Source organism: Babylonia areolata, chromosome 22, assembly GCF_041734735.1.
Source record: "Babylonia areolata isolate BAREFJ2019XMU chromosome 22, ASM4173473v1, whole genome shotgun sequence".
NCBI classification, from domain to species: Eukaryota; Metazoa; Mollusca; class Gastropoda; order Neogastropoda; family Buccinidae; genus Babylonia; species Babylonia areolata.
Genome location: NC_134897.1, coordinates 12372541 through 12392714, shown reverse-complemented (window position 1 = coordinate 12392714; position 20174 = coordinate 12372541). Strand labels below are relative to the sequence as shown.

At 43.3% G+C, this 20174-nt stretch overlaps 1 protein-coding gene across 2 annotated transcripts in view; it reads left to right on the top strand.

The window, feature by feature from the left end:
• Positions 1-20174, top strand: part of LOC143297463 (uncharacterized) — a 54832-nt gene that overhangs the window by 30519 nt on the left and 4139 nt on the right. For both annotated transcript variants that reach the window (XM_076609860.1, XM_076609858.1), the window contains 9 exons: positions 2813-3040; positions 4518-4690; positions 5921-6056; positions 10439-10628; positions 12604-12780; positions 15715-15852; positions 17083-17225; positions 18322-18529; positions 19453-19592. In XM_076609860.1, coding sequence (XP_076465975.1) covers positions 2813-3040; positions 4518-4690; positions 5921-6056; positions 10439-10628; positions 12604-12780; positions 15715-15852; positions 17083-17225; positions 18322-18529; positions 19453-19592 — 1533 coding nt within the window. The remainder of the gene's footprint in view (positions 1-2812; positions 3041-4517; positions 4691-5920; positions 6057-10438; positions 10629-12603; positions 12781-15714; positions 15853-17082; positions 17226-18321; positions 18530-19452; positions 19593-20174) is intronic.

The following is a 20174-nucleotide window of genomic DNA, read 5'->3' as shown; positions in this document are numbered from 1 at the left end:
CGATTAAATTCATGGTAATGGTCACAGTCATGATAGCGATGACAGTCATGATAATGGTCACAGTCATGATAGCGATGACAGTCATGGTAATGGTCACTGTCATGATAGCGATGACAGTCATGGTAATGGTCACAGTCATGGTAATGGTCACAGTCATGATAGCGATGACAGTCATGGTAATGGTCACAGTCATGATAGCGATGACAGTCATGGTAATGGTCACAGTCATGATAGCGATGACAGTCATGGTAATGGTCAGTCATGATAGCGATGATAATGAAGATGATAGCAGTCATGATAATGATAATGGTGATAGTAATGATAGGGATTATTGTAATAGTAATGATGATTGTAATGATGATGGTGATAGTAAATGATGATAATGATAGTCATGATAATGATGATAGTAATGATAATAGTGACAGTAATGATGATGGTGTTGATGATAGTCATGATGATGATAGCAGTCATGATAATGATGATGATAGCAGTCATGATAATGATAATGATGATAGTAATGATAGGGATTATTGTAATAGTAACGATGATTGTAATGATAATGGTGATAGTAATGATGATAATGATAGTAGATGATAATGATGATAGTCATGATAGATGAGTGTGATGATGATGATGATAGTAATGATGATGACGATGATAGTAAATGATAATGGTGACAGTGATGATGATAATGATAGTAATGATAATGATGATAGTATTGAAAATCATGATAGTAATGATGATAATGATAGTCATGATAATGAAATATGATAGTAATGATAATTATGATAATAATGATAATTGCTGCATTGCATTTTTATTTTTTGTTCGAAATAAAGCACCAACATGATTCATCAATTTTGTATAACAATGATGATGATATTGATAGTAATGGTAAGAAGAAGAAGTAGAAAATAATGATGATTATGAAAATAATATTATTTGTAATAATAATAATAATAGTACTTATGATGATGATAACAACACTAATGATGATGGTGAAGATAATAATAATGATAATAATGATAATGATTATGATGATGATCATAGTAATCATAATCACAACAATAATAATGACAGTGATGATGATGATAATAAAGTGTAAAATAACTTATGAATTCAGTATGAGCGGATGGATATCTATATGAGTCCCATTTCTCATCCAGCACGGATGTCTGAATACGTATCTAAAATCAGACATTTTGTTTACAGTACCTCAACACTTTTCATACCTTACTGTACTCTGGGTTATCTTCTTCTTCTTCTTGGTTCGTGGGCTGCAACTCCCACGTTCACTCGTATGCACACGAGTGGGCTTTTACGTGTATGACCATTTTTACCCCGCCATGTAGGCAGCCATACTCCGTTTTTGGGTGTGTGCATGCTGAGTATGTTCTTGTTTCCATAACCCACCGAACGCTGACATGGATTACAGGATCTTTAACTTGCGTATTTGATCTTATGCTTGCGTATACACACAAAGGGGGTTCAGGCACTGGCAGGTCTGCACATATGTTGACCTGGGAGATCGTAAAAATCTCCACCCTTTACCCTTTTTTAATTCCAAATTTTAACAGTACATAAGGTACAGTGTATTATAGGGCACACATCAAAATGATGAATAGAAAGTGGAGCAATGATCCCAGGTTTGTAGGTCAGCTTTAGTACAGTTCTGGACGGACTCAGTCGTTTTCTCAGGCACATGGGTCAAAGTTGAGCAAAAAGTTCAGAGGTCAGACTCAACACACTTTGGATTCAGGACAGTAAATCATACATTAGATGAACCATCCTGTAAGTCTCAGGTTGGGGGAAAAAAGAATAGCTTTATAGTTGGTAAAATAGTCATCTGCTCCGTCCATATGTTGTATGCAATGTGTGGCATATATTTACGGGTGCACATGCACTGATATGCTCCGAGTATGTAAGAGTGTGTGTGTGTGTGTGTGTGTGTGTGTGTGAGTGTAGGCATGCTTGTGAGTGAGTGTGCGCATGAACATGCGCTTTTATGTGTGTGCACAATATGTGTCTCAAATGTGACTATATTTGTGTTTGTACATGAAATCCAAATTCTTGCCCTTCTTTCGAAACCTCTTTGAAAACTTCAATTTATTTCCAGCCATTCAAATCAGTAAATAGCTCCCTTGTCTTCACTTTTTATGTTTAAGCCATGTTGATTTTTTTACTTCTACTATTTTTTTTTTACCATTTCAAACGTACACATGTTTGTATGCGCGTGCGTGCGTGCGTGTGTGTGTGTGTGTGTGTGTGTGTGTGTGTGTGTGTGTACATCTTTTGTGGAGTGGGTGTGGGTTTGTGGGTTTGCAGTTGGAGCGGGAGGATTTGTGCGTGCGGGTGTGTTCATCTGTTTTTAGTATGCGTACATCATTGTTCTTTTCATTGTAAACGCCCAGGGCTTTTGTTTCATTAGATTGGGCGTATCAAATGTCCTTTTACTATTATTATTATTATTCCATTCTATTCTATTCCATTGCATTCTATTTCTATTCTATTCTATTCCATTCCATTCTATTCTATTTCTATTCTATTCCATTCCATTCTATTCTATTCTGTTCTGTTCTGTTCCATTCCTTTCTATTCCATTCCATTCTATTTCTATTCCATTCCATTCTATTTCTATTCCATTCCATTCTTTTTCTGTTCCATTCCATTCTATTCTGTTTCTATTCTATTCCATTCCATTCTATTCTGTTCCATTCCTTTCTGTTCCATTCCTTTTCTTCCTTTCTATTCCATTCCATTCCGTTCCATTCTGTTCTGTTCTGTTCTAAGCACTGTTCTATTTTCTGTCCAGGCCCACCGACAGGGTGCGGAGCGACTCACCAAGCTGCGGGAGCGTTCCCGGATGTTCCTGCAGGTCTACGGCTCCCTCTGGTGCTCTCCCCTGCGCATCATTCAGGAGAGCATGCCGCAGGGCAAGGGCAGCTTACTCCACCGCCTCAGGGACGCCGATGCTCCCCATTTCACCTGGCTGCACGTCAGCTCGGTGCTCAGTCAGCTGGCATCCTGCCTGGACTTTCTGGTGCGTGCTTTGGAATAGTGGCCTAGAGGTAACGCGGGTAACGCGTCCACCTTGGAAGCGAGAGAAATCTGAGCACGCTGGTTCCAATTCCAGCACAGTCACCAGTATTTTATTTTCTCTCCCTCCACTAGACCTCGAGTGGTGGTCTGGACGTTAGTCGTTCGGATGGGACGATAAACCGAGGTCCCGTGTGGTGCTTGCATTTAGCGCACATAAAAGAATCCACAGCAACAAACGGGCTGTCCCTGGCAAAATTCTGTAAAAACATCCACTTTAATAGGAAAAAAACCCAAAAAACTGCAGACAGGAAAAAATACCAAAAAAATGGGTGGCGCTGTCAGTGTAGTGATGCACTCTCCCTGGGGAGCACACTCAAATTTCACACAGAGAAATCTGTTGTGACAAAAAAAGAATAAAGAGTACTACAATACAAGGGTTACACCCCTGAAAACGGAGTATGGCTGTCTACATGGTGGGGTAGAAAACAGTCCTACACGTAAAAGCCCACTCGTGCACATACGAGTGAACGTGGGAGTTGCATCCCACGAGCAAAGAAGAAGGCCGCAAGGGTTATTGATTATTTTTGATCACACACGCTATAGCGTGACCCACGTGTGTACTACTTCTTCTTCTGTGTTCGTGGCCTGCAACCCCCACGTTCTTTCGTATGCACACGAGTGGGCTTTTACGTGTATGACCATTTTTACCCCGCCATGTAGGCAGCCATACTCCGCTTTCGGGGGTGTGCATGCTGGGTATGTTCTTGTTTCCATAACCCACCGAACACTGACATGGATTACAGCATCTTCTGCTTGCGTATACACACGAAGGGGGTTCAGGCACTAGCAGGTCTGCACATAAGTTGACCTGGGAGATCGGAAAAATCTCCACCCTTTACCCACCAGGCGCCGTCACTGTGATTCGAACCCGGGACCCTCAGATTGAAAGTCCAATGCTTTAACCACTTGGCTATTACGCCTGTCACCCACGTGTGTAGACTTTAGCAGGGGTTGGATTCCCTGTCGTGTACAAAATGCTTCTCTGCCCTTTAACGGAGAAATGAAAATTAGCTGTTGATGCTTATCATCATCACTCACAGTTCTGCCCATCACGTAGGGCTGTATCAGAGCTTAAAGCACTGTCAGTGTAAAACTGGGGTAAAAAAAACATCCCCAAAACAACCACATTGGAAATGAAAATCAGGCATATGTACACTCACTTTCATCCACATAAACTAAGGACATGCCTTTGATATGGACCATTCCGTCAGTTGGTTTTGTTGTTTTTTGCCAGAAGATTACACAAAGAAAAAAAATCCCAAACACAAACATAAATATAATTTATAAATACACAAAATTTTGTAACAGACATACAAAACAAAAAAACATACAAAACAGACCACTGCATCTGATGAACAAATAAGAGGGTCAGATAATTTCACATCAAAACTAAAACAGAACTGCCATGTTGTTTTCAGGGCGAGAAAGGGCTGATCTACGGAAGTTTTTGCTGCGCCAAGATTTTGATCGTCGATGAGAGGGAGGACACCAACGAGGATCAGAGCCGGAAGCCGATCATCCGCATAGGAGATCCGAGCGTAGCCATGTACCTGAACACTCTGCCCTACACCCACCGTCTCAATATGGAGAGGTGAGTTGTCTCCCCTGGAGGTAGCCCCACCCCCCTAGCTGAATGCTTCTTCTTCTGTGTTCATGGGCTGCAACTCCCATGTTCACTCGTGTGTATGGATGGGATTTTACATCATTTCATTTCATTTTGCCCATCGCTCCTGGTGGAGCATAGGCCATCGACGACCCCTCGCCATCGCACTCTGTTCTGGGCTGTTCTGGCCATTCCAGTCCAGTTGGTCCCTTGCTGCTTCAGCTCTGCCTCGGTAGCTCGCCTCCAGCTGTTGCAAGGCCGGCCTCTCATCCTCTTTCCCTGCGGGTTCCAGGTCAGGGCTTGGCGTGTGATGCTGGACGCTGGCTTCCTGAGGGTGGTGTCCTATCCAGCCCCACTTCCTCCGCAGTATCTGCTTGGCCACTGGTTCCTGTCCCGCTCGCTCCCACAGATCTTGGGATTTTACATGCTTAACGTTTTTACCCTTTCTTGACATGTGGGCAGTTGTGCTCTGTTTTCTGGGGGGTGCGCATTCTGTATATTGTGTGTGGGTTAACTTACTGGCATGCCATTAATTATTATTCATTGTTACGTTCATCTACCGAATGCTGACATACGTTGCAAGATCTTTAATGTGTGCATTTGGCTTGCTGCCTGACTGCTGTCATTCACCACCTTCATCATCATCACCTTCATCATCACCACCTTCATCATCATCACCTTCATCATCACCACCTTCATCATCACCTTCATCATCACCTTCATCATCATCACCTTCATCATCACCACCACCATCATCATCACCTTCATCATCACCACCTTCATCATCACCACCACCACCACCATCATCGTCATCACCATGGCCACCACCACCATCATCATCACCACCACCACTATCATCAACACCTCCATCATCACCATCACCACGACCACCATCACCACCACCATCATCACCACCATCATCATCGCCACCACCACCACCACCACCACCACCATCACCATCACCATCATCATCACCACCATCATCACTACCTTCATCATCACCACCACCACCGCCACCATCATCACTACCTCTATCATCATTACCACCACCATTACCACCACCACCACCATCATCACCATCATCATCACCACCACCATCAACTCCATGGCCACCACCTCCATCATCACCACCACCACCATCATCATCACCACCACCACAACCACCATCACCACCACCATCATCACTACCATCACCATCGTCATTGTCGCTGTCGTCAGGTTGGCGTGGGTGGCACCAGAGCGGTTCCAGAAGCTTCAGCACAACACCATCGCCACGGAGGTGTATGCCTTTGGCACCACCATGTGGGAGATTGTCAGCCTGGGGAAAGACCCCAACACCTGCATTCCAGGCTCTGTGAGTGGCACACTTCTTCTTCGTTCGTGGGCTGCAACTCCCGCGTTCGCTCATATACACAAGTGGGCGTTTACTTGTATGACCATCTTAACTCACTCAGTATGGCCAGTCCTCTCTTCTCCTCTACACAGACCCCTCGGATGTCCAGTGGGTGTCTAAATGACCCAACCTTTAGCTTCCGTCGTCAGAAATGTGGTATTCTTTGTCAACATTCACCTCTTCAGCATAAGAGCCTTCCGCTTGCAATATTTTGATGTTGGTAACTGGGGTGAAACGCTGTTAACATCGTCTCTTTCGCCGTTCGTATGGAGAGAGTTAACCCTGCCATGTAGGCAGTCGCGCTCTGTTTTGGGGGGAGGGGTGCATGCCGTGTATGAATACAACCCATCAGACGCTGACATGGATGACAGGATCTTTAGTTGTTTGTCTGATCTTAATCTTCTGCATGCATATACGCACAAAGGGGGTTCAGGCACGAGCAGGTCTGCACATCTGTTGACCAGGGAGATTTGGAAAAATCTCCACCCTTTACCCACCAGTCACTACGACCGGGATTCAAACCGGGGACCCACAGATTGAAAGTCCAAGCTTTAACCTCTCGGCTGCTGCGCCCATCATGATTTGCACGCTGTGTGCTTCACTGTCCACACATCAGTGTCGTGGCCTATGTGTACCCCCCTCTTGGATTTCAACCCATGGTCATATCTGACATGCCCAGATTAAAATCTTTAACCCAGGGTTTGTGTAGTTAGATTAACTCTTTCAGTGCCAAGCTCGCATTTATGCAGCAGCTAGGTAGAGGACCCATGTCACTGAAGGGTGACCAGATCATGGGTCTGTTGTCCATGAACCTACTGCTCTTAATGTTCGGTGGTAGGATAAGTCCTATTTTCTACTCATCACAGGGGGAATCCCCAGCTGTACTTTGACACCATATTTACTGTGTTTATAGCACAAGGGAATTTTGCACTCTGAATTGACTGGCGGTGAAAGGGTTAAAGCCCCCACAGCTGCAAAATTCATATCCACTGTTTCTTGGGCTCAGCAGCATAGGGAGTCACGGCCCCATCCTCTCTTTCCATCGTTTTAACCTTCTCCCAACCAAAGTCAGGTTGTTGTTTTTTATTCACCCCTGGGTAGAGTGAGGAAAATATCGGAGTGAAGTGCCTTTCTCTAGGACACAACACCAAGCCAAAACGGAGCCTCGAACCCAGATCACCGGTGGTGTATGTTGACTAGCCTGGTCTGATCCCCAAGTGGTAAGCTTCAACAAGTTAAAACTCACCCCCCTCACCCTGGTTGGATTTTACCCCCCACCCCCACGCCCATCCCACCCACGTAATGTAAGTGGAAATGATTCCAGGTTTGCCTGAAATGATCTCCGAAGGGTTGAGTTCAGTTCAAATCAGTTACTCAAGGAGGCGTCAGTGCGTTCCAACAAGTCCATATAGGCTACACCACATCTGCTAGGTGGATGTCTGACCATTTGCAGAACCCAACACGCTTTGTCAGGCCGTGAGTGCATGCATGTACATTAACTCTCTCCATACGAACGGCAAAAGAGACGACGTTAACAGCGTTTCACCCCAGTTACCATCATCAAAATATTGCAAGTGGAAGGCTCTTATACTGAAGAGGTGAATGTTGACAAAGAATACCACAATTCTGACGACGGAAGCTGAAGGTTGGGTCATTCAGACACCCACTGGACATCCAAGGGGTCTGTGTAGAGGAGAAGAGGACTGGCTGTACTGAGTGAGTTAAATTTTGTGTAGCTAACAGAGAGGACTTCTTCTACAGAATTTTGCCAGACGACAACACTCTTGTTGCCATGGGTTCTTTTTTTTTTTGCTGCCCCCCCCATCATCTGCACCATTTCAGTGGCATTACTCCCACGCTGCTCATTTAGATTCTCCCATACACGGCCACACCCGGGTTCGTCCTTCGCAGTGCCAGCGTTGGCAGTCCGCAGGGAACCATCGATGTTAGGTCGCCAGTAGGCCACACACCAGAGGAGACCCTGCACTGCTGCTGAGTCACTTCGGTGGTGTTCAGTGGTGCCTATTCTGATTTAACGTACTTAGGACACCACCTACTAAGCCCCCTACTAACGACAATAATGGCTTAGGCGCGGAGCCAGACTGAGTGAGCGTCCCTCCCAGAGTGGAGACTGCCACCACGTCCATGGGTTCTTTTTCAGTGCGCCAAGCGCGTACTGCACACAGGACCTCAGTTTATCAGCTCATCCAGATGATTAGGCGCTCAGTTTGATTTTCCTGTCCAATTTGTGAGAAAGGGTGAAGAGTGGGATTGGAACTCTGACCCTCACAGACTCTGTATCGGCAGATGAGCGTCTTAACCATTCTGCCACCTTCCTCCTACACCACATCTGCTAAGCAGATGCCTGTAACCCATTGCACTTAGTCCCAAGGGGTGAATATGACACAGATAGAATCAGTACTCACTGTGAAAATGGAAACCCCCCCCCCCCACTTTTGCCTATGTCAGGGTTGTAATGTGGGTGGTGGTAGTGGGAGGGGTGGGGGGAGGGGGGTAGGGGCATGTAATGGCTAGGTCAGAACGCACTACCTTCCTTTTTCAACAGCTTGATTACTACACCTAGATAAGAAAAGGGGTAATTTCCAACTAGTGGGGTCAGTCCTGACTCGACACAAAATGACCCAGGGGGAGGGAACCCATCGGGGAGTAGTTTGACGCTGTTACACCGGCTTCATGCTGCCTCTGGTCAGCAGCATTGTGAGCATTTGGGCGACTGTTTTGATTTAAACAAAATTTTATTCAGTAAATATGTCACACATGTACAGATAGACAGCGGAGCAACAACAAGCTAATAGCTTATATTGTGCTCAGGAATGTGATTAGATACATTTGTTTCGTTTGACAGCTGGTGGACGCTACACAATTGCAGTTATGTTGAAATACACATTTTCCAACTGCATATAAATGACAGTCATTGCAGACATACATTGTTTCCCCCCATTTTTTTCTTTCTTTTTTTTTTTGAGCTGCCGTTGAGATTAATATACAATGAATATAAACATCATTTTTAAGATACGTTGTTCACACAACAGAAAGCAGAAAAAGGTAAGAAAAACAAGTTAGTAAATAAGATAAAGAAATGAGAGAAGAAGAACAATGTCATCGAACACTTGTGTTTGTATGCTTCTTCCCATAGTTTTTCTCAGTGTGTTTAATTCATCTGTTTGCCTTTAGTTATTTCTGTTGTAATGGGTTTTGGTCAAAACCTCTCTCTCTTTTCAGGATGATAAAGCAAAACAGCAACAGTTAGGAAAACAAAGTGTAAGTGAACTGACTTTCATTTGTCGGTGATGAAGAGCATTTCATGTTCCTCAGCTTTGCCGCCTTGAAGATGATGTTCAGTGCAATGTCTGCTCATTCTCTGTTTGTGTGTGTGTGTGTGTGTGTGTGTGTGTGCAAAGTCTGTATTCTCATTTTGTAGCTTGTTTTCTGCAGGCAAAAGATCACTATTGAGACTCTCTAAAACTGCAGTGTTGTGCAGTGCACTTTAAGGATATATATTTAGATGTCTATATTTCAACACAGACTCTTAAATCTTGTGGTGTGTTGTTTCAACCCAGGATCTTAGATCCTCTTAGTGTGTTGTTTCAACGCAGGGTCTTAAATCTTGTTTCAACGCATGACCTTAAAATCTTGCGGCTAGTTGTTGTTTCAGTGCAGAATCTTAAACCTTGTGGTGTGTTGTTTCTGTTAAACCTCATGGTGCGTTGTTCCAATATGGTGTGGTGTTTGTCTTAAACCTTGTGGTGTGTTGTTCCAGTGAGGTGTGGTGTTTGTCTTAAACCTTGTGGTGTGTTGTTTCTGTTAAACCTCGTGGTGCGTTGTTCAAATGTGGTGTGGTGTTTGTCTTAAACCTTGTGGTGTGTTGTTTCTGTTGAACCTCATGGTGTGTTGTTCCAATGTGGTGTGGTGTTTGTCTTAAACCTTGTGGTGTGTTGTCTCTGTTGAACCTCGTGGTGCGTTGTTCAAATGTGGTGTGGTGTTTGTCTTAAACCTTGTGGTGTGTTGTCTCTGTTAAACCTCGCGGTGTGTCGTTCCTCCAGCGCATGGTCCTAAATCTCATGGTGTGTCATTTCAACGCAGGATCTTAAACCTTGTGGTGTGTTGTCTCTGTTGAACCTCGTGGTGTGTTGTTCCAATGTGGTGTGGTGTTTGTCTTAAACCTTGTGGTGTGTTGTCTCTGTTGAACCTTGTGGTGTGTTGTTCCAATGTGGTGTGGTGTTTGTCTTAAACCTTGTGGTGTGTTGTCTCTGTTAAACCTCGCGGTGTGTCGTTCCTCCAGCGCATGGTCCTAAATCTCATGGTGTGTCGTTTCAACGCAGCCGGCAGATTTCTTCCTGAGGAACAATAAGCTGCCCACAGACTTCCTGGCCCCGACCACAGTGACCGAGGACGTCAGCCACCTTCCCGGAGGACAGTCCATCATGCGCACCAGAGAGTGGGTGGACGCCCATGTCTTACAGCAGCAGCACAGCGACGTTGAAGAATATGTCACCGTTGGTGCTGGCGGAGGTACCTGTTGATTGGTGGAAAAAAAATTATCATTGAGTGGTGGAGAAAATGGTGATTGATTGATGGAGAAAATGGTGATTCAGTGGTGGAGAAAAATGGTAATTGTTTGGTGGAGAAAATGGTGATTGAGTGGAGAAAATGATCATTGATTGGTGGAGAAAATGGTGATTCAGTGGTGGAGAAAATGATCATTGATTGGTGGAGAAAATGGTGATTCAGTGGTGGACAAAATGATCATTGATTGGTGGAGAAAATGGTGATTCAGTGGTGGAGAAAATGATCATTGATTGGTGGAGAAAATGGTGATTCAGTGGTGGAGAAAATGATCATTGATTGGTGGAGAAAATGGTGATTCAGTGGTGGAGAAAATGATCATTGATTGGTGGAGAAAATGATGATTGATGGAGAAAATTATCATTGATTGATGGAGAAAATGGTGATTGATTAATGAAGAAAAAGGTGATTGATTGGTGGATAAAATGATCATTGATTGGTGGAGAAAATGGTGATTGATTGATGAAGAAAATGATCATTGATTGGAGAAAATTGTGATTGATTGATGGAGAAAATGGTCATTGATTGGTGGAAAAAGTGGTGATTTACTGATGGGGAAAATGGTGATTGATCAGTGGAGAAAATGGTGATTGATTGGTGGAGAAAATGGTGATTGATTGGTGGATAAAATGGTCATTGATTGGTGGAAAAGTGGTGATTTACTGGTGGAGAAAATGGTGATTGATCAGTGGAGAAAGTGGTGATTGTTTGGTGGATAAAATGGTCATTGATTGCTGGAAAAGTGGTGATTTACTGATGGGGAAAATGATGATTGATTGGTGGAGAAAGTGGTGATTGATTGGTGGAGAAAATGGTCTAAGACTCTTTTCCTTGATAGACAAAATGGTCAAAGATCCTTTTCCTTGACAGAGAAAATGGTCAAAGATTCTTTTCCTTGATAGAGAAAATGGAGAAAAAAGGTAAAAAGTCCTCCTTGATAGAGAAAATGGTAAAAGGTTCCTTTCCTAGATAGATAAAATGGAGTAAATGGTTAAAGATCCTTTCCTTTTCAAGTCCCCACCTGTCTGGATCACACTTCTCTTAAAGCTAACATTAAAGAGAGTCTTCTTCTGCATCGTTTAAATCTTCTTTGAAAGCTTTACTTTTCATACTGTAAGTGCTGTTTCTTGTTGAATCATCAGTGTATGTGTAGGGTGATGGAAGAATATTTCATATATGTGCATGTATGTGGGATTGTGTGTGTGTGTGTGTGTGTGTGCTCAAATACATGGAATGTATGAATTGTTCTTTGTAAAGTGGTGTAATTAGGTGGTTTGAAAAGGCACTATAGGAAGGTTCATTATGATGATGATTATTATTGGAAATGAAGAAATGGTCAGCCATTTTGATGCTCTTGCCTGCTTCGCAGTTTTAAATCAAATACATCTTTCTAAAAAGGAAAGAAAAAAAGGAAAAAACACTCCAGGAATTTCTTAACAAAAACAAAACAAACTGAAACACAAGAAATTTAACTTTGACTGCCAAAAGTGAAATTTCATTTGACATTTTGCACTAATTTGCATAATTTCCTCTTGTTTTGAGGGACAAAGGGCTGTACAGTACCTTGTGATTCAATGCACAAACAAGAACGCTTATCACGGAGTAAGATATGAAAACATATGTACATATGTTTTTAATTTCTTTTAAATCTTATGTGGACATAAGCAAGACATTGGTGGTTTAGTATTTTCAGCTTTATTCTAATAGACCTTTTAACAGACCTTTTAACATTATCTTTGTTTCTCTGGTAGTTTTAAGAACAGATGGTGGTAGTATAAAGGACTTCAGGCAATTTGGAGACTATGATCGGGGTGGTCCAGTACCCCCAGTCCTTATACTACAGACTGGTATCAAACCCTGAAATGGCCCCTTTGTGGTTGGATGGGCAATCAGCAAGATGATCTGATTTTTATGTGAACAGATTCCAGTTCAAAGAGAGCACAGAGGGATACAGATGGAAACCAGGAGACTCCAGTGAAGGAGAACGTTCCGCTGCAGCAGATGAAGACGGCCATTGTGAACTTGATTCACTCCTGCTGGTTCTGCAACCCTTCCATGAGACCTTCCCCCAGAGAGATCTTGCAGAAAGCTAGCACTGGTACCTTGCTTCTTCTTTGGTTTTCTTCTTTCTCTTCTGCTTCTTCTTCTTCATCTGCATCTGCTTCTTCTTCTTCTCCTCCTCCTCCTCCTTCTAATTTTCTTGTTCTTCATCTGCATCTGCTTCTTCTTCTTCTTCTTCTTCTCCTCCTCCTCCTCCTTCTAATTTTCTTGTTCTTCATCTTCTTCTTCTTCTTCTTCCTTTGCTTCTACTACTTCTTCTGCTTCTTTTTCTTTCTCCTTCTTGTTTCGTTATCCTCCTCCTCCTCCTCCTTCTCGTTCTTCTTCTTGTGTTTTGGGCTGCAGTGCCCGTGTTAGCTGGTCATGGAAATGGTATTTTATGTGTGTAACTTATGACAGGGTGGGAGTATTTACACGTTATATAGATTTCAATATGGGCAGGGGGCTGGGGGTGGAGGGTGGGGGGTGGGGGGGGTTCTGGCTTTTTTCTGTCATCTTTTCCTTTCCTGTTTTCTGTCATGCTTATTTCATTCACGTATATGTTTGTTTTTTTCTAGAAAGCCTTGAATGTTTGTCCTTTGTTGACTTTATAATTAATTGGGCACTCTTATTTCTTGCATTCTTTTTTTGTGCGTAAGACGTGTGAGGTGCCGGTTGCCCATTTGTGGTAGGGTTTGTTCTCCTGTTATTATATATGATATATATGTATAATTTGGTTTAGAATATATCTGTATACATCTGTGTGTGTGTGTGTGTCTTTGCGTGCATGTGTGTGTATATGTGTGTGTGATGTGTGATATGTGTGTGTGTGTGTACATATACATGTGTGCCATGGGAAGATGTGCAATGCAGTTTGATTGACTGTAATGGAGGTGCATGAGAATTCAGTAATCTATATATTGGTATATAGCTTCTTTTTTTTTCTTCTTTTTTTTGTGCCATCCGATTTATCTTTTTATTTATTTTTCATTTATTTATTTTATTTTATTTGTTTGTCTTTATATGGGGCACATGCTGCTGCAAAAAAAGCAAATCTCTGTAGTGAAGTATAGACAATCAAGTATGTGTACTTGTGTATTTATATTCATATTCGTATTGTATTCATTATTTTTATGGGGATTTTACAGCCTCCACAGGCTTTCGTAATGATGAAGAAGAAAAAAATGCAGAAAAAAATACTGTTTTTCCTTCAGATTACACGTGGACACATCAGGAAATACTGCAGAAGTTCCCTGCCTTGCAGTTTATGCATAATTATGTTGGAACATGAAAAACGTTTTGATGGGACCATTTTTAACGTCAGAGCAATGGGCCCAGGGCTTAATGGGTTAATCCTCTGGTGAAAAATTGATCGAATGGCCAGGCACAAGTCTTAATAGGTTAATCCTCTGGTGAAAAATTAATGGAATGGCTGGGGCACAGGTCTTAATGGGTTAATCCTCTGGTGAAAAATTAATGGAATGGCCGGAGGCACAGGTCTTAATGGGTTAATCCTCTGGTGAAAAATTAATGGAATGGCCGGGGCACAGGTCTTAATGGGTTAATCCTCTGGTGAAAAATAATGGAATGGGCGGGGCACAGGTCTTAATGGGTTAATCCTCTGGTGAAAAATTGATGGAGTGGCCGGGGCACAGGTCTTAATGGGTTAATCCTCTGGTGAAAAATTAATGGAATGGCCGGGGCACAGGTCTTAATGGGTTAATCCTCTGGTGAAAAATTAATGGAATGGCCGGGGCACAGGTCTTAATGGGTTAATCCTCTGGTGAAAAATTAATGGAATGGCCGGGGCACAGGTCTTAATGGGTTAATCATCTGGTGAAAAATTAATGGAATGGCCGGGGCACAGGTCTTAATGGGTTAATCCTCTGGTGAAAAATTGATGGAGTGGCCGGGGCACAGGTCTTAATGGGTTAATCCTCTGGTGAAAAATTAATGGAATGGCCGGGGCACAGGTCTTAATGGGTCAATCCTCTGGTGAAAAATTGATGGAGTGGCCAGGGAAAAGGGCATGATGGGTTAATCCTCTGGTGGAAAATTGACAGGATGGTCAGTTTAAGAGGCACCTCCTGGGTTTATGTGCATGTGTGTGACTGTACTTGTGGTTCCTTTTTTTTTTCTTTTTTTTTTTCCAAGTTCCTCATGACCAACATTCACATTTATTGGGCCCTTACAGGGCCCTTTGTGGTTGTGTATTATATTATATTATATTATATTACTCTTTTTTCACAGCAGATTTCTCTGTGTGAAATAAGAGCTGCTCTCTCCATAGAGAGCGCATCACTCCACTGAGAGCACCACCTTTTTTTTTTTTTTGTTTTTTTGTTTTGCCTGCAATTTTATATTTATTATTTTTTTCCTATCAAACTGGATTTTTTTTTTCTTTTATGTGCGCTAAGTGCGTGCTGCACACGGGTCCTCGGTTTATTGTCTCATCCGATTGACCAGCATCCAGACCACCACCACTCAAGGTCTAGTGGATAGGGGAGAAAATACTGGTGACTGCGGGATTCGAACCAGTGCGCTCAGATTCTCTCACTTCCTGGACAGATGTGATACCTCTAGGCCACCACTACAATGTTTGGCTAAAAAAAAAAAAAAAAAAAAAAGATGAAATTTCAACATGCAATGTGTGCCAAGTTGTCCATGTGGATTTGTATCTTGTTCCCCCACCTTTTGGGGTTGTCATGGAGCGGGTCTGATTTCTCTATTCCCGTTTCGCCTATTCTTTGAAAGTGATGTCGTTGGTGTTTTGTTTTTTTTAACGCACATACAGACACATACTTGTGCAAACACACACACACACACACACACACACACACACACACACACACACAGAGCAACTGAGTACACAGGCAAAGAAGAAATAGGTAAATCAGAATCACCAGTGTGTTGTCTGGTGAAACGGGAATCATTGAATCGGGGAATCAGGTCGACACCGTTATCATCATTGTGGCGGTGGTCGTTTGTGTTTCAGTGAGAAGGCTTCTGGATGACGCCATCAGCGTAGACGGCTGCTGGCAAAGCAGTATATTCCTGGAGGGCGCCATGAGGACAGGGAACGTGGGCGACCAGGAAAAAGCTCAGCAGCAAAGGCGACTGCTTCAAGCAAACAGTACGAGCAGTTTTTTTTTTTTTTTTTTTTTTTTTGTTGCCCCGTCATCTGCACCGTTTCAGTGGCATTACTCCCACGCCGCTCATTTAGATTCCCCCATACACGGCCATACCCGGGTTTGTCCGTCGTAGTTCCAGCGTCGGCAGTCCACAGGGAACCATCGATGTTAGATCGCCAGGAGGCCACACACCAGAGGAGACCCTGCACTGCTGCTGAGTCACTTCGGTGGTGTTCAGTGGTGCCTGTTCTGTTTTAACGTACTTAGGACACCACCTACTAAGCCCCCTACTACGAGCAGTTTTATTCATTTATTTATTTTGCTGCCCCATCATCTGCACCGTTTTGTCAGTGGCGTTACTCCCACGCCGCTCATTCTTAATCCCATGTACAGCCACACCCGGTCTCGTATGGTGCAGTCCCCAGTGATGACACTCCACAAGGAACCATCAGTGTTAGGTCGCCAGGAAGGCCACGCATCAGTGGAGATCCAGCACCGCTGCTGAGTCACTTCAGTGGTGTTCAAATACAAGCAGTTTTAGATAAGTGATATATTTTTTTTAAAAAAAAAACCATCCGCCTCATCAGCATCATTTGAACGATGGAAAAAGCATTTCTCATAGCTTTTTTTTTTTTTTTTTTTTTTTTTTTTTTTTTTTTGTAATTGCAAAACCCGGGGTAAAAGGATGGATAAGGTGGAAAGAAACTAGGGGAGGAGAGGGGAGTTGGGTGTTGTTGGGGGGTAGGGGGGGGGTGGAAGGGGTGTAAGAGGGGATGCTGATTTTGCTTTTGAAAGGGGAAAAGAGTGATGGATGGAAGAAAAACAAGAAAGATTCTTTTTTTTTCTAATCTTTTCAACTTCCAGTCCATCTCATGTTTGGTTTGAACTTTTAGCACCGGATATTTTGGTTATGAGGGTAATAATGAAGAATGTTGTTTGTTTTTTTAATCTGGTAGGTGGAGTAATAAAGAAAAAAATCTGCATAATCTTTTTGATTGTTCATGATTTGTGTGCGCACTGATACACATAATTATAAGTGCACATGCACAGAAAATGGTCAGTGCATATGGACTGAAAACTTGTCACTGCATGCATTCTGAAAAATTGTGCAGATGAATTGAAAAACGATCAGTGCGTATGTACTGAGAGATGATTTAGTGCATGTGTACCATGATCAGTGCGTGTGTACCTGGAAAATGAGTTGCACTTTTTTGTGGGGGGGCGTTTTTCAGTGCATGTGGCCCAGAACGGCCAGCAGTCGGAGAAGCAGGCGAGAATGGAGAAGCTGCAGGAGGATGTCCGAAGAAATATCCTCTGCACCATCATGGCTTCACGCCTCAACTTTAACTTTCCGGAAGGCAAAGAGCTGGGAAAGGTAGGGTTGGTGTGTGCGTTTGGGAGGGAGGGGTGTGTGTGTTTGTGCATGTGTGTTTGTGTTTTGTGGGGGTGAGGGGTGTTTTATTTGTATGTGTGGTGGGTTGTTTTTTTTTGTTTGTTTTGTGTGCATTTTTGTGTGTGTGCGTGTTATGTGTATATATGTGTGTTGTGAGTGTGTGTCTATGGGTTTTTTGGTTTTTTTTGGGGGGGGTGCGGGGGGGTTGGTGGGTGTGTGTTTAGTGGATAAAACAGGAAAACAAATGTATTTTTGTGTGTGTTTTGTGTGCATTTGTGTGTGTGTTTTGTGTGCATTTGTGTGTGTTTTGTGTGCATTTGTGTGTGTGTGTTTTGTGTGCATTTGTGTGTGTGTGTGTGTGTGCATGAGTATTTATGTGTGTTGTAGTTGTTGTGAGTGTGTGTTTGGTGGTTGTTGTGTTTTTTGGGTGAACGTGTGTTCAGTGGATGAAACAGGAAAACAACTGTCTGATCTACTTGTGGGGGTAAAAAAAGGTCACACACGTTAAAAAAAAAAACCTGCTCACACATACACATGAACATGGGAGTTGCAGCCCATGAATGCAACAACAACAGAACAACAACAAAACGCAAAAAGAGAAAAAAAAAAAAAAGAAAAAAGGAAAAGCATGAATGTGTACATGGTGGGTAAAAACGGCCCTACATGTAAAAAAAAAACAACCTTTGTACATACACACACAAAAAAAAGAAAGTGTGAAAGAGTGTTTATTTATTATCATTATTGTCTTTTTATTTTATTCGTATTTATTGTTATTACTACTATTATTATTATCATTATTATGATAATTCTTATTATCTTTTTTTTTCCTTTTTTGAATTTTTTTTTTCAGTTTATTTTTTCAATTTTAATATTGATTTACTTCTTTTTTATTCTTCTTTTTTTTCTTTTTTTTTTCTCAAGGCCTGACAAAGCGCGTTGGGTTACGCCGCTAGCAGATCAGGCATCATGCTTGGCAGATGCGGTGTAGCGCATATGGATTTGTCCGAACGCAGTGACGCCTCCTCCTTGAGCTACTGACAGCCGATACCGATACTGATGGTGCGTGCGTTTTGTCCAGGGGCACTTTGGCCGGGTGGTGAAGGCCCAGCTGCTGGAGGAGAGCGAGACTCGAGAGGCTGAGGAGGGCTGCAGCCGGGAGCTGGTGGCCGTCAAGATGATCACCCGGGACAACCCCGAGGAGGTGTCCCAGTTCCTCAAGGAGGCGCTGTGCATCTACAAGCTCAACCACCCCAACGTCGTCAAGCTGATCGGATTCGTGGTGAAAGGTGGGGCTGGGTGGGTGGGTGGGTGGGTGGCTGGAGGAGTGAGTGGGGTTAGGTTAGAGGGGGGAATTTTTTTTTTTACGTGGGGTGTGAAGAATTTTCTGTGTTATTGTGTGGATCTCCGTATCGGCATTTTGTCTGGTTCTTCTTGGTGATTGGGAGAGGGGGTGGGGTGGGGTGGGGAATTCTCACACACATTAATAATTACATAGAAATCCTTGCACGCACATACAAATGAATACGGATCCTAGCACAGGTATAGAAATGCATATGAATGCTTGCACACACATTCAAATGCATAAAAACATTCACACACACATACAAATGCATATAAACTTTTGCACACACACACACACAAATGCATGTAATTTCTTGCACACACATACAAATGCATATGAATCCTCGCACTTGCATACAAATGCATATGAATCCTTGCACACACATACAAATGAATCCTCAAGCACATGCAAATGCGTAGAAATCCTCGCACACACATACAACTGCATAGAAATCCTTGCACACACATACAACTGCATAGAAATCCTCGTACACACATACAAATGAAAAGCGATCCTCACACAAATGCAAATGCATGTAAATCCTCACACACACATATTAGTGTACATGAATCCTCGCACATGCATACAATGCATATGGATCCTGACACACGCATAAAAGTGCATAGAAATCCTCGCACACATATGCAAATGCATATGAATCCTTGCACACACATACAAATGCATATGGACCCTCTCACACATACAGATGCATATGGATCCTCACACGCAAACAAATGCATATGGATCCTTGTCCACACACACAAATGCATAAAGACCCTCGCACACACATGCAAATGCTCACGCACTCACACAACCTCCCCAGTGTGGTGACCCTATTTGTGGTGACGCTGTGCCTGCTGTGGACAGGGCAGAACAACCCATACCAGCTGGTGATGGAGTACGCGGACATGGGCAGCCTGGATGTCTATGTGCACAAGAACGCCTCCAGGCTGGGCACGCCCAGGTTCAAACTGCTCCTCAAGAAGTTTGCCACCGACGTTGCCAAGGTTGGTGTCAGCAGCTGACGTCTTCTTCCCATGTGCTGCATTGTATTTCTTCCTCCCTACACCTGGGGAGGGCATCCCTAAGCGCCTTGGTCGCCATAGGATCCAAGACGGAAGAGGCATGCCGCGTGGGGGGCGCGTGAGCCGATGTCACGGCCGCCGCCACGGACGCATTGCACATAGGGCCCAGTCTAGCGTGCGGATCCAAAGCCAGTGTATGGTGTTTTCCCAAAGGGATTATGGCTGAGTATGGGGTAACGAACCCCTAGAAGTCACTGGAGAAGGTTCAGGAGGTAGTGGAGGTCTGGAGTCGATCGGGGGGAGCAAAGGAAGTGGAGGAGGCGGCTTGGCGTTGTTGAGAGGGCCACAAATAGAGGGCCCAGAGTGTCCGCGAATCGATTGCGATCGCTCCTTAATTTTAGCCCGATCTCCCAATCGAACCATATAAATATGTGACCTGGTTGAAGACAAAATTTGTCAAAAAACAAGAACACCAGAGAATCAACAGACAGACAGAAAATATGAAAAAAACTTAGCCATATGAAGAGCACAGGAACAGGAGTCATAATGTCTGTCGGAAAAAGA